The sequence below is a fragment of the Anomaloglossus baeobatrachus genome, chromosome 7 (assembly GCF_048569485.1).
Source record: "Anomaloglossus baeobatrachus isolate aAnoBae1 chromosome 7, aAnoBae1.hap1, whole genome shotgun sequence".
NCBI lineage: Eukaryota > Metazoa > Chordata > Amphibia > Anura > Aromobatidae > Anomaloglossus > Anomaloglossus baeobatrachus.
Window position 1 is genome coordinate 182,774,443 of NC_134359.1, and position 14,811 is coordinate 182,789,253.

Sequence of the window (14,811 nt, forward strand, 5' to 3'; positions counted from 1 at the left end):
GTAAATTCAACATCCCAAATAAAGAGAAAAAAAATTTGGTACCATATAGAAAATATTCTTACAAACAAAAAACCTAGATTTCAGCTTCCTAAACCCCTAATAAATGTATTGAATAATCCACTAAACCAAATTATTTTGAAAACCAGTAATATATATTCCTTGCTAAATTAAGATTATGAATTTGAGAAAAAGCTAATCTTATATTATTGGGAGAAAGATTTGCACAAGGAATTCCCTATAAGTACATGGAAACAAGCTCTGGAAACAACTTATGCAACTGCAACCTGTGCTTCTCTTCAAGAGACATATTATAAAGTGTATTCTAGATGGTACTATACCCCTCTAAAGTTGTGCAAGTTTTCTGCTGAAAACTCGCCATGTTGGAGAGGTTGCGGGAAAAATTGATCCTTTATCCACATTTTCTGGGGATGTCCTTTATTTAAACCCTTATGGAAGGAAGTCAGAGACCTCGTAAAGCAATTAACTACAAAAGATATAAATCTTACTCCAGAATTGGTCATTCTTTCCATAGGGTTCCAAGAATTAGAGAAAAATTATAGATACATTTTCTGTCACATTTTCTTAGTTATTAAAAATGTATTAGCAGCCAATTGGAGAGAAGAAAGAATACCATCTATTTCAGAAGTTACGGACAGGGTTTCAGCTCATAATTTATATGAGTATAATATTGCGTTAAAAGAAAAAAACTATTAAAGCTATAAAATAAGATGGTCTCTTTGGTCCCAGAAATACATGCCAAACCTTGTTTTGACTTAGTTCCTTGACATTCTCTAAATAATATAAATGTAATATGTTATTTCCGAATGTGTTTATTTACAGTGCTAAATCAATATAAGAGTTTATAATCTTGCTTGACTTTGAAACTTAACGAATTGCCTCAACGTCTTCCTCCTTCCCTTTCTCCTCCCCCTTTATATTCCTTAACTCTTTCCATTCCCACCTCCCCTCCAATACCCCTTTCCCATCCACTTTTAGCCTACCCTTTTATCCCTTCCTCTTCCCCTTCTTTGTTCTTTCAACAATATTTTTAGAAATTAATTTTAAATACTTCAATTACCCCCTCCCCTGTTATTGTAAACCCCTTAAAATTTAATAAAGTATACAAAACCCTTCCTAGAGACATGCTGGTGGTTTACAGCTCTAAAATCTAGTGATAGGTTGCTTCAACATTAAAATGCTTTTATAATCATTGTCAATGTACAAAACAAACAATGATTTTGCTGCTATACTTTAGAACCATTTCAGGCTACTGTTGCTAATAATTAAAGATGAGTGAACCGGTCGTGGTTCAGCTTGAGTTCGGTTCGTCGAACGGAGGTCTTGTTCGAGTTCAGTTCATCGAACGTTCGACGAACCGAACTCGAACCACATAGGAAACAATAGCAGGCAATCACAAACACATAAAAACACCTAGAAAACACCCTCAAAGGTGTCCAAAAGGTGAAAAATAACTCACAACACAACACAAACACATGGGAAAGTGACAAGGACATATACTCATGCGAAAACAAAAGAGCTGGACAAGAAAAAAGAGGAGGAGACACAGATATAGGCATGGCACGCCCTTCTAAAATCATGTAAAACACCGCAAGGTGACTCCAAGCGGAGTCTCCCTTTTTTCCAAAAATTGGGCCACACACAAACCCACCCCTTCAGTGGCAGCACTTGTGCCCCAGTTGTACACTTCACAGCTAGATTTGCATCAAGTACATTCAAAAATATGCCATACTTAACCGTTCCCAGGATGACCCCGGGGTAGGTAGCAAAGTCTTTGCTGAACCATGACTTGTTCATCTTGGCTCCTTTTAAAAAACACAGCAAGCAAGGGTTACTCCAAGCGGAGTCTCCCTTTTTTCCAAAAATTGGGCCCCACACACACCCACCCCTTCAGTGGCAGCACTTGAGCCCCAGTTATACACTTCACAGGTAGATTTGCATCGAGCACATTCAAAAATACGCCATACTTAACCGTCCCCAGGATGACACCGGGGTAGGTAGCAAAGTCTTTCCTGATTCCAGCTCTGTTCATCTTGGATCATTTTTAAAAACAATGTAAGCAAGGGTTACTCCAAGCGGAGTCTCCCTTTTTTCTAAAAATTGGGCCACACACACACCCACCCCTTCAGTAGCAACACTTGTGCCCCAGTTGTACACTTCACAGCTAGATTTGCATCAAGCACATTCCAAAATACGCCATACTTAACCGTTCCCAGGATGACCCCGGGGTAGGTAGCAAAGTCTTTGCTGAACCATGACTTGTTCATCTTGGCTCCTTTTAAAAAACACAGCAAGCAAGGGTTACTCCAAGCGGAGTCTCCCTTTTTTCCAAAAATTGGGCCCCACACACACCCACCCCTTCAGTGGCAGCACTTGTGCCCCAGTTGTACACTTCACAGGTAGATTTGCATCGAGCACATTCAAAAATACGCCATACTTAACCGTTCCCAGGATGACTCCGGGGTAGGTAGCAAAGTCTTTGCTGAACCATGACTTGTTCATCTTGGCTCCTTTTTAAAAACACTGTAAGCAAGGGTTACTCCAAGCAGAGTCTCCCTTTTTTCCAAAAATTGGGCCCCACAGACACCCCATCAGTGGCAGCACTTGTGCCCTAGTTGCAAACAGGATGTTTTGATTTGCATCAAGCACATTCAAAAATACGCCATCCTTAACCGTCCCCAGGATGATACCGGGGTAGGTAGTTAAGTCTTTCCTGATCCCAGCTCTGTTCATCTTCGCTCCTTTTTAAAAACACTGTAAGCAAGGGTTACTCCAAGCGGAGTCTCCCTTTTTTCCAAAAATTGGGCCCCACACACACCCACCCCTTCAGTGGCAGCAGTTGTGCCCCAGTTGTACACTTCACAGCTAGATTTGCATCAAGCACATTCAAAAATACGCCATTCTTAACCGTCCCCAGGATGACACCGGGGTAGGTAGCAAAGTCTTTGCTGAACCATGACTTGTTCATCTTGGCTCCTTTTTAAAAACACGGCAAGCAAGGGTTACTTCAAGCGGAGTCTCCCTTTTTTCCAAAAATTGGGCCCCACACACACCCACCTCTTCAGTGGCAGCACTTGTGCCCCAGTTGTACACTTCACAGGTAGATTTGCATCGAGCACATTCAAAAATACGCCATACTTAACCGTCCCCAGGATGACACCGGGGTAGGTAGCAAAGTCTTTCCTGATTCCAGCTCTGTTCATCTTGGATCATTTTTAAAAACAATGTAAGCAAGGGTTACTCCAAGCGGAGTCTCCCTTTTTTCCTAAAATTGGGCCCCACACACACCCACCCCTTCAGTGGCAGCAGTGGTGCCCCAGTTGTACACTTCACAGCTAGATTTGCATCAAGCACATTCAAAAATACGCCATTCTTAACCGTCCCCAGGATGACACCGGGGTAGGTAGCAAGGTCTTTGCTGAACCATGACTTGTTCATCTTGGCTCCTTTTTAAAAACACGGCAAGCAAGGGTTACTCCAAGCGGAGTCTCCCTTTTTTCCAAAAATTGGGCCACACAGACACTAACCCCTTCAGTGGCAGCACTTGTGCCCCAGTTGTACACTTCACAGGTAGATTTGCATCGAGCACATTCAAAAATACGCCATACTTAACCGTCCCCAGGATGACACCGGGGTAGGTAGCAAAGTCTTTCCTGATTCCAGCTCTGTTCATCTTGGATCATTTTTAAAAACAATGTAAGCAAGGGTTACTCCAAGCGGAGTCTCCCTTTTTTCCAAAAATTGGGCCCCACACACACCCACCCCTTCAGTGGCAGCAGTGGTGCCCCAGTTGTACACTTCACAGCTAGATTTGCATCAAGCACATTAAAAAATACGCCATTCTTAACCGTCCCCAGGATGACACCGGGGTAGGTAGCAAGGTCTTTGCTGAACCATGACTTGTTCATCTTGGCTCCTTTTTAAAAACACGGCAAGCAAGGGTTACTCCAAGCGGAGTCTCCCTTTTTTCCAAAAATTGGGCCACACAGACACTAACCCCTTTAGTGGCAGCACTTGTGCCCCAGTTGTACACTTCACAGCTAGATTTGCATCAAGTACATTCAAAAATACGCCATCCTTAACCGTCCCCAGGATGACACCGGGGTAGGTAGCAAAGTCTTTGCTGAACCATGACTTGTTCATCTTGGCTCCTTTTAAAAAACACAGCAAGCAAGGGTTACTCCAAGTGGAGTCTCCCATTTTTCCAAAAATTCCAAAAATTAGGCCACACAGACACCCCATCAGTGGCAGCACTTGTGCCCTAGTTGCAAACAGGATGTTTTGATTTGCATCAAACACATTCCAAATCCACAAGCATTTACTCTCCCCAGGATGACACAGGGGTAGTAAATTCCTTGTGGATCCATGACTTGTTCATTTTGATGAACGTTAGTCTGTCCACATTGTCACTGGACAGACGCGTGCGCTTATCTGTCAGCACACACCCAGCAGCACTGAAGACACGTTCAGAGACAACGCTGGCAGCTGGACACGACAAAATCTCCAAGGCATAAGTTGAGAGCTCTGGCCATTTTTCAAGATTTGAAGCCCAAAATGAGCAATGCTCCATTTGCAAAGTCATGGCATCAATGTTCATTTGGAGATACTCCTGTATCATCCTCTCCAGCCGTTGACTATGTGTCAGACTTGTTGTCTCTGGTGGCCTTGCAAAGGACGGTCTAAAAAAATTATGAAAAGATTCCATAAAATTGCTGTTACCAGCACCAGATACGGTGCTACTGGTACGGGTAGACTGTTGAAGATGACGAGACCGTACCATGTTTGTCAAGTTACAACTGGGAGATTCACTCCCTGCACCTGCACGGTTGTTTGGTGGAAAAGCCGAGCTAAGATCGAGTAACAGCTTCTGCTGATACTCCTGCATACGTGCGTCCCTTTCTATGGCTGGAATTATGTCACAAAATTTGGACTTGTACCGGGGATCTAATAGTGTGGCAAGCCAGTAGTCATCATCACTTCTAATTTTGACAATACGAGGGTCATGTTGGAGGTAGTGCAGCAAGAAGGCGCTCATGTGTCTTGCGCAGCCATGCAGACCAAGTCCACGCTGTCCCCTGACTCCGAATAGTGTTTAGCGTGTGCTCCAGCATGTAAATGACTGGAATTGTCATGCTGATAATGGCATTGTCAGCGCTAAACATATTCGTCGCCATGTCGAAACTGTGCAGAAGGGTGCATAGGTCCTTGATCTGAGACCACTCCATCAGGGTGATCTGCCCCACCTCTGCATCTCGTTGGCCCAGGCTATACGTCATGACGTATTGCACCAGGGCTCGGCGGTGCTGCCACAGTCGCTGTAACATGTGGAGAGTCGAATTCCAGCGTGTCGCCACATCGCATTTCAGGCGATGAACCGGCAGGCCGAAAGACTTCTGGAGCGATGCAAGTCGCTCAGCTGCGGCAGTTGAACGGCGGAAGTGAGCAGACAGTTTTCGTGCCCTGGTCAGAAGGCCATCTAGGCCGGGATAGTGTGTTAAAAATTGCTGGACAACAAGGTTCAACACGTGAGCCATACAAGGCACGTGTCTCACCTTGCCCAGGCGAAGGGCCGCACCCAGGTTTGCAGCATTGTCGCACACGGCCTTACCAGGCTGCAGGTTGAGTGGAGACAACCATTTATTAAACTCAGTCTCCAGAGCTGCCCACAACTCAGCCGCTGTGTGACTCCTATTTCCAAGACATGTCAAGCTAAAGACCGCCTGATGCCGTTGCGCTCTGCTGCCAGCATAGTAATGAGGGGTGCGTGATTCCTTCTGCGCAGTGCGAACGCTGGTGGCCTGACCAGGCAGGCTTGGGGCGGAGGTGGAGGACCCAGATGAGGTGGAGGAGGCAGAAGCAGTGGCGGAACTTGGACAGACAGAGGATTGACACACAAGTCGTGGGGACGGCAAGACTTGTGCAGCAGACCCTTCACCATCTATCACCATAGTTACTCAGTGCCCAGTCAGCGACATGTAACGTCCCTGTCCATGCTTACTGGTCCAAGTATCGGTGGTGAAATGCACCCGTTGACACACAGAGTTTCTCAAGGAAGCGGTGATGTTGTGTGCGACATGCTGGTGTAGCGCGGGCACACCTTTCTTAGAGATGTAGTGGCGACTGGGCATCTGGTACTGGGGCACAGCAACAGACATAAGGTCTCTAAAATCCTGTGTGTCCACCAGGCGGAAAGGCAGCATTTCGGTAGCCAAGAGCTTACAGATGGATAAAGTCAACCTCTTAGCTTTGTCATGGGTCGCAGGAAATGGCCATTTATTTGTCCACATCTGAGGGACAGAGATCTGGCTGCTGTGTGTAGATGGTGTTGAGTAGGGTGTCCCTGGAAAAATGCAGCTTTGTGAGGAAAGTGCAGGCGTAGACATGATGTCGCCTTCATCCAACGTTGGTGCTATCGATGTCTGAGAGAGCTGTACACACGTACTTATATCATAAAGAAGAGAAGTTTTGGCAGATCTACGGTGTCAAGAAATCTATTTTATTTTTCTTTTTTGCAAACAGGTGATACAAACATGAGGGAGGAGCAGGGGGAGCGGAGCACAAGGACGACGGTACCGTTTCGCACCTCTAGGGGTGCTTTCACGGGTCCACACGTACTTGTTTCCCCTTCCAAACCAACTGACGACCTACCAAGCAAACTGCCTGTTGCGGTTACAGTGGTGGAAGTTGTGCGTGGAAAACCAGGTGTCAGCTGTCCCCACAGTCCTAGAAGATGAAGAGCGCGCGGATGCACTAGAAGTAGCAGGCGGTGGATGGTTCGCTCCGCTAGGCCGCATTGCAGCACAGTGAGCTTCCCACCTGGACATATGATATTTATTCATGTGACGATCCATGGCAGAAGTTGTCAAACTGCTAGAGGTTGTGCCCTCTACTAACAGAATCATGACAAATTTTACAGCTCACATAATTTGGGCGATCTTTTGCTATGTCAAAAAAGGACCAGGCTAGGCAAGGCTTAGAGGGCATGCGACCTGCTTATCCACCCCGACTAGTGCTCAGATGCACAGTGGTGGCTGAGGATGCAGTTGTAGACGTGCTACCAGTACTCCTACTCTGTCCAGGAAGGCGCATGGTAACTTCGTCGTCAGTTACATCCTCCTCCACTGTCTCTGTTGACCTCCTCGAGGGCCTGACTGTGGGTTGACAGTAGGTGGGATCTAGAACTTCCTCATCAATTGTTGTGTTTGCACTCCCCTCACCCTCAGACCGAGTCTCTTCTTGCCTTGACCGAATATTTAAGTTGTCATCCCAATCTGGTATCTGCGTCTCATCATCATCAGTATGTTCCTCACTGTCTATAACAACAGGTGTTACAGTTTGTGAAAAATGGTCAACATTATGCTCAGAAACTTGGTCCTCACGGCCTGAATCAGAGTCACAAAGGTTCTGGGCATCACTGCAGACCAATTCCTGGTCTGTACTCACTGTAGCTTGGGAGCAGACCTCTGATTCCCAGGCTATAGTGTGACTGAACAGCTCTGCAGACTCAGCCATCTCAGTTCCACCATACTGTGCAGGGCGGATGGAGACTTCAGAGCTGGGAGAAAGCAAGTTTGATTGGGATGACAACTCAGAGGACTGGTGTTTTTTGGATGCGGTAGTTGAGGTGGCGGAGAGGGCACTTGTTGGACCACTTGAGATCCATTCAAGCATTTTCATTTTTTGGCCATCATCTACCTTTGTTCCAGTTGTTCGTGTCCATGAAAAAGGGAGCACATCGGATTGTCCACGGTAAGTAGTAGACATCTTACTTTTGCTGGAAGATGGTCTATCTTCAGCAGATGTTAATGGAGCTTTGCCACCTTCCCCACGGACAAACCCTATTTTTCCTTTTCCAACACGCCTCTTCCCCTTTCCACCAGCATCTGATATTTTGCCACTCATTTTGATTGCGACAAGATTGTGCACTTAAAATGTGGCAGTAAAAATTGAGAGGTGGTGTAGATTTCAGCGGTGGTCTAGCTTTACTAACAGCAGAATAAACAACAATAATTATCCCTGACAATGCAACTATGGCCCTTAAACTGGCAGCAGTGTTTGCTAGTATAATGGCTTAGTAACAATGAGTTTGAGTGTGCAATGCAGGTAGACGTGCTGCAAATATCTTTGCACTAGTGGGACAATACAGAAGTCCAACAGCCACGTTTAGGATGCCACTAAGTTCACTCAGTGTTTGCTAGTATAATGGCTTAGTAACAATGAGTTTGAGTGTGCAATGCAGGCAGACGTGCTGCAAATATCTTTGCACTAGTGGGACAATACAGAAGTCCAAAAGCCACGTTTAGGATGCCACTAAGTTCACTCAGTGTTTGCTAGTATAATGGCTTAGTAACAATGAGTTTGAGTGTGCAATGCAGGCAGACGTGCTGCAAATATCTTTGCACTAGTGGGACAATACAGAAGTCCAACAGCCACGTTTTGGATGCCACTAAGTTCACTCAGTGTATGCTAGTATAATGGCTTAGTAACAATGAGTTTGAGTGTGCAATGCAGGCAGACGTGATGCAAATATCTTTGCACTAGTGGGACAATACAGAAGTCCAACAGCCACGTTTAGGATGCCACTAAGTTCACTCAGTGTTTGCTAGTATAATGGCTTAGTAACAATGAGTTTGAATGTGCAATGCAGGCAGACGTGCTGCAAATATCTTTGCTCTAGTGGGACAATACAGAAGTCCAACAGCCACTTTTATGATGCCACTAAGTTCACTCAGTGTTTGCTAGTATAATGGCTTAGTAACAATGAGTTTGAGTGTGCAAAGGGCAGGAGGGTACAGTGGCAGGGTTGTGGGTCTCTGGGTAGAGAAAAGGAAGCCTGCCTTTCTATCCCTCCTAATGGGGAAATGCAGCGAGGAAATCCCTGACCTTAGCTACACAGACGCTGTCATCTTGTGTAGCTGTTCATAGTATCATAGTATCATAGTTTTAAGGTTGAAGGGAGACTCTAAGTCCATCTAGTTCAACCCGTAGCCTAACATGTTGATCCAGAGGAAGGCAAAAAACCCCAATGTGGCAAACAAGTTCCAATGGGGAAAAAATTTCCTTCCTGACTCCACATCCGGCAATCAGACTAGTTCCCTGGATCAATACCCTGTCATAAAATCTAATATACATAACTGGTTATATTAAATTTTTCAAGAAAGGCATCCAGGCTCTGCTTAAATGTTAGTAGTGAATCACTCATTACAACATCATGCGGCAGAGAATTCCATAGTCTCACTGCTCGTACAGTAAAGAATCCTCGTCTGTGATTATGATTAAACCTTCTTTCCTCAAGACGTAGCGGATGCCCCCGTGTTCCAGTCGCAGGCCTAGGTGTAAATAGATCTTTGGAAAGGTCTCTGTACTGTCCCCTCATATATTTATACATTGTGATTAGATCTCCCCTAAGCCTTCGTTTTTCCAGACTAAATAACCCCAAGTTTAATAACCTGTCTTCGTATTGCAGCCCCCCCATTCCTCTAATAATCTTGGTCGCTCTTCTTTGCACCCTCTCCAGTTCAGCTATGTCCTTCTTATATATCGGTGACCAGAATTGTACACAGTATTCTACGTGCGGTCGCACTAGTGACTTGTACAGTGGTAGAACTATATTTTTTTCATGAACACTTATACCTCTTTTAATACATCCCATTATTTTATTAGCCCTGGCAGCAGCTGCCTGACACTGTCCACTAAAGTGAAGTTTACCATCCACCCATACACCTAAGTCTTTTTCTGTGTCTGTTTTACCCAGTGTTCTACAATTAAGTACATAATCATAAATGTTATTTCCTCTACCCAAGTGCATGACCTTACATTTATCTACATTAAACTTCAATTGCCACTTCTCAGCCCAATCCTCCAATTTACATAAATCTCCCTGTAATATAAAATTATCCTCCTCTGTATTGATTACCCTGCAGAGTTTAGTATCATCTGCAAATATTGAAATTCTACTCCGCATGCCCCCAACAAGGTCATTTATAAATATGTTGAAAAGAAGCGGGGCCAATACTGACCCCTGTGGTACCCCACTATGAACTGAGACCCAGTCCGAGTACGTACCATTAATAACCACCCTTTGTTTCCTATCACTGAGCCAGTTTTTAACCCAGTTACACATATTTTCCCCTATCCCCATTATTCTCATTTTATGTACCAACCTTTTGTGTGGCACCGTATCAAAAGCTTTTGAAAAGTCCATATACACAACATCCACTGCATTTCCCTGGTCCAGGCTTGAACTTACCTCTTCATAGAAGCTGATCAAATTAGTTTGACAGGATCGATCCCTCATAAACCCATGTTGATACTCTGTCATAAGGTTATTTTTCTTGAGATACTCCAGTATAGCATCTCTCAAGAAACCCTCAAGGATTTTACCAACCGTAGAGGTTAAACTTACCGGCCTATAATTTCCCGGCTCAGTTTTTGTCCCCTTTTTGAATATTGGCACCACATTTGCTATGCGCCAGTCCTGCGGTACCGACCCTGTTATTAAGGAATCTGAGAAGATTAAAAATAATGGTCTATCTATCACAGAACTCAATTCCTGTAGTACTCTGGGGTGTATGCCATCCGGGCCCGGAGATTTGTTAACCTTAGTGATTTCGAGGCGGCAGGGTACTTCCTGCTGGGTTAAGCAGGTAATATTCAAGGGTGAATTTATGGCATCACTGGTCATGTCATCTGCCATGGCATTTTCTTGTATAAAAACCGTAGAAAAAAAGTCATTCAGCAGGTTGGCTTTACCCTCATCCCCTTCCACCATTTCACCAAGACTATTTTTAAGGGGGCCAACACTATCGCTTTTCAGTTTTTTACTGTTTATGTAGTTAAAGAATATTTTAGGATTATTTTTACTTTCTCTCGCAATGAGTCTCTCTGTCTCAAACTTAGCTAACTTAATTTGCTTTTTACATATTTTATTTAATTTTCTATAATTATATAATGCCTCATCACTACCTACCCTCTTTAATTCTTTTAAGGCTTTCTGTTTTTCTTTTATTGCTTCCCTTACAGCTCTATTTAGCCATAGGGGTTTCCTCCTATTTCTAGCATGTTTGTTCCCATAGGGTATATTTTCTGCACAAGCCCTATTCAGGATGCTCATAAAAGTCTCCCATTTGCTTTGTGTACTTTTATTACTTAGTACATCATCCCAGTTTATTGCACTAAGATCATCTCTCAACCGTTTAAAATTTGCTTTCCTGAAGTTTAGTGTCCTTGTAGCCCCTCTACTATACATCTTACTAAAGAATACATGAAAACTTATTATTTTGTGATCACTATTCCCTGTTAAACTCTGTTTTCACGGACCTGTCACCTATGGCTCTGACAGTGCCGGTATTAGCCCTTAAAAAGACTTATAGAAAGTGCTATCTCTATTCTGTACAGCGCTGTGTATAGAGCGTACACAGTAGTATCGGAGATAGGCGCTGCGCCAGCGGTGACTGACACCAAGGACGCAGAATAGATAATGGCGTCCGGACGGGCAGATACTCGTTTTTATAATGCAGGGACATGTGACATGGACATCCTATCACACATGCCGTTGCTTCTCTGGTTAAAAGTACACTTAGCTGTGTGTGTGTCTGGGATTGGCTGACATGCTGGCCCGCCCCACTACACGCGCGCGCTTAGAGAAGGAAGACAAAGAAAAAAAAAAAATGGCGATCGCCATTATCCATACAGCAGTGATCTGAATGCGCTGTTCCCTCACACTATACACTGAAATTTCATAATAGTGTGAGTCACAGAGTGACTTACACTATTACAGCGGAAAGCCAGCTAGTAATTAGCTGGTCTTTTTGCTGCTAGAACCGTTCTCTAACGTATCTAGAACTATCGAGCTTTAGCAAAAAGCTCGAGTTCTAGTTCTATCTAGAACAGCCCCCAAAATCACTCGAGCCGCGAACTGGAGAACCTCGAACTGCGCTCAACTCTACTAATAATCTGTTAGTCAAGTGTTCAATTGTTGCATTTTTCAGATGAACTCACAGCTTCTTGTAAAAGTTGCTCTTGGCTATAGATATGTGGACGGTTTCCTCTCTCGCCTTCTATAATTACACGATATCTAAAGAAAATTGTAAAAAGAGAAAAAAAATAGAATTACAACATGTAAAGCAAAATCATATAACTTTTAACATTAAAGGTCAGAAGGAAGCAAAACAGATCACCCAATTAACAAAACTGCAACATGCAGATTTTTTTCACTCAAAATTTCACTCTTGGCAAAGTCCAGTAGATATAAAGTCCACACACCCCTGTTAAAATGTCAGGTTTTTGTCTTGTAAAAAAAAATCTAACAGGGTATATCTTATTTAAGAACCTTTTCCACCTTTAATTGAGGAACTGATCGGCAGGCTTATTCCTCCAATCTCATCATACTTTTTCTGCTTGGTCTATCTACATTCCGAGTGAGTTATTTTGTATGAAATAGTCTGGTCCAAGAACTGAGAAACTTACCTATGCCTTTGTGAACTGTGTGCATATAATGGGATGTGATCAGTGTGTAAGTGTTCATTTAGCATTGTACTGGTTATTGGTCTGTGGGGTTTGATTGTCACATTAGTGGATTGTATTGATGTTGATGATTACCGACAGCAGCCTCTTATAGTACAAAGAAAGCCCATATGTGGTTCCAAATTCCAGATGTGGAATTTGTTGGAATTCATGTTATAAAATGGTCAGGCAAGAATAGAAGAAACAGAGTGACCCTAAGGAAAGGTAGAAGTTCCCAGTGGTTTTAAATCTCTGGTCAGTGTCCCTGTCGAAATACAAACAGAGTAAGGCTATGTGCGCACGTGTGTGTATTTCATGCAGTTACGCTGCGATCTGCACCGCAGCGTAACTGCATGCGTCCTGCTTCCCCAGCATAATCTATGAAGATTACGCAGGAGACGTGCACACTTGGCGTATTAGAGCGCAGCGCTTCGGCTGCTGCTCGAAGCGCGCATTCTAAGAAGTGACATGTCACTTCTTTCCTGCGCTCTGCATGCAGTCCTCGCTCTGTCTATGGGAGGGGCTGCACTCAGAGCGCATGAAATCGGGTTTTATGCTGCTTAGGAGTGATGCACATGTACTTAAAGGTGTTTCTAATATAGTACAGAGCTGCATATAAACACTGATACTCACAGCATCAACCCAGCTTAGCCAAACCCAAATCTCAATAACTCTTTGTTTCAATAGTGAAATTCCATCTTCTATAAACTTTTTTTAACAGAGAGCAAAAGAGAAGGGTGTTTGATACTGCGCCAAAGGATCACAGGAACAGATGTTTAGATTAATGCATCTTTATTTCATCCAGGTCTACGCGTTTCCGGAGCCACTGCCCCCTTCCTCAGGACCGTCAAGAAAAACAAAACATCAACACAGACAGATTTGATGTTTTGTTTTTCCTGACGGTCCTGAGGAAGGGGGCAGTGGCTCCGGAAACGCGTGGACCTGGATGAAATAAAGATGCATTAATCTAAACATCTGTTCCTGTGATCCTTTGGCGCAGTATCAAACACCCTTCTCTTTTGCTCTCTGTTATCTGCCATTTGGGTGGCTGCAGCTATGGATCAGATTCTACATGCGAATACAGTTGTTGTGACTCTCACAACGACATCTGGTGAGTAGTTTCACCCTCCTCCCACCCCTTATATACTGGGGTAAGACCCTATATGCGCTTTTCTCTCCACAGATTTCTTATATAAACTTTTTTTAGGCAGATGATAATATATTAACTCTTTCCTCACCTTAACAAGTAAAACTTACAGGTGAACATCGTGAGGAATTGGTAAATGCAAAAGAGAAAGATGCGACTATATAAATGAATAATTACCATGTTTCCCCAAACATAAGGCCTACCCTGAAAATAAGTCATAACAGGAATTTTCAGCATTTTCAGTGTAAGGTTTTAATATAAGCTCTACGCCGAAAAAAAGCCTTAGTCGCGGTTCAATAATGAAGCGTCCATCTAGCTAACAAAAAGTTAAAGAATACTGAAGGAAGGGGGGCGGTCCCGGATATGGTCAGAGTAAGACTCTCCCCACAGCCACGGCTTCTATAGTGGTGAAGCAGTCCTACTTGGCAGCTCAGCATACTCCAGACATGGTCTAGAGGTCCCAGCAGAAGGCCCCAACCAAAACGGTGCCTTCTCCGCTGCTCAACTTAGTAACAGGGCCCCTGGACGCCTTCCTGCATCCTGATGCAGCCCTGATGCGCTCCAGCAATATGGCAGCGGGAAACATCTGAAGATGGTGCCGGTCCACTCAAGCAGGGGAGAGAGGCTCGGATGCTGAATCACCAGCACAGTGGGGAGAGACAGAGCAGCCTGCTGAGGAGATGGGGAAGAAGCTACAGGCATTACTACCTGCATGGGTCCCATTGTAGGGGAGGGAGATGATATCTCAGGGGGAGACAGCACACAGGAGCAGGAGGCTGCATTCACTACCCAGCAGACAGCTCCAGAAATTAACCCGGCGAAGCCCCAGAAAGGCAAGGGCAGCAGCTGGGGATCCCACACAGGCACTGGAGTTAATGGATGAATTTTTCATTTCAGCTACCCCTTCTATGTCCAGATATGCACAGCCAGCAAAGCTGTACTCCTCTCTCTCAGGTACTCCATCCCTGCCAGATGAAAGTGTGCAAAACATAGCAGATGGAGAATGGAGATCTTGTATAGCCCAGCTCCCTACAAAAGCTGACCTAGAGTCCCTAGTGCTGGAAATCAAAGAGGTGTGCCAGTCAGAAATGGCAAATGTCCACCAAGTTATTCAGTATACTGCCCAGAGAGTGGAGGGCCAG

The 14,811-nt window shown here is 44.3% G+C and overlaps 1 protein-coding gene across 5 annotated transcripts in view; it reads right to left on the reverse strand.

Annotated features, from left to right (window-relative positions):
* TNRC18 (trinucleotide repeat containing 18) overlaps positions 1 to 14,811 on the reverse strand; it is a 1,341,710-nt gene that overhangs the window by 256,890 nt on the left and 1,070,009 nt on the right. For all 5 annotated transcript variants that reach the window (XM_075317830.1, XM_075317829.1, XM_075317828.1 and 2 more), the window contains one exon: positions 12,019 to 12,094. In XM_075317830.1, the coding sequence (XP_075173945.1) occupies positions 12,019 to 12,094 (76 nt within the window). The remainder of the gene's footprint in view (positions 1 to 12,018; positions 12,095 to 14,811) is intronic.